General features: G+C 65.6%; 1 protein-coding gene across 1 annotated transcript in view; it reads right to left on the bottom strand.

Annotated features, from left to right (window-relative positions):
• LOC104522707 (cadherin EGF LAG seven-pass G-type receptor 3-like) overlaps positions 1–176 on the bottom strand; it is a gene marked incomplete at both ends in the record, with an annotated part of 2,324 nt that extends 2,148 nt beyond the window's left edge. The window contains one exon of the mRNA XM_010165076.1: positions 63–176. Coding sequence (XP_010163378.1) covers positions 63–176 — 114 coding nt within the window. The remainder of the gene's footprint in view (positions 1–62) is intronic.
• Between the last annotated feature and the right edge of the window lie 208 nt (positions 177–384).

A 384-nucleotide genomic window follows, 5' to 3' on the forward strand; every position in this document is an offset into this window, starting at 1 on the left:
AGCTCCTGTCCCAGGCAGGCAGCCTGTCCCCAGACCCCTGGGTTGCTCCTGCTCTCACCCACCTGTGTGCTCCTCGTGGCCTCCTCGCTCTGCCCCTTCTTGCCAAGGCAGGCCAGCTTCCAGGCCTCCCGCACCTCCTCGTTCAGCACGCAGAACAGGACCAGCACAGCCAGGCCCTGCGGGGAGAGATGCCATGAGAGACAGCCCCTCGCTGCTGGCCAACCTGCCTGCCTGCAGCGCCAGTGACAGGACAATCCCTGGCTCCTCCAGAGCCCAGCGTGTCAGCCCTGGTGGCCACCAGGACTGGGATGCACCAAACTGCCCTTCAACGCCAATCAGTGCTAAACTCCCATGGTGGCCACAGGGGAGGGAGGAAAGGGGGGG

The sequence above is a fragment of the Antrostomus carolinensis genome, unplaced genomic scaffold, assembly GCF_000700745.2.
Source record: "Antrostomus carolinensis isolate BGI_N321 unplaced genomic scaffold, ASM70074v2 scaffold27253, whole genome shotgun sequence".
NCBI lineage: Eukaryota > Metazoa > Chordata > Aves > Caprimulgiformes > Caprimulgidae > Antrostomus > Antrostomus carolinensis.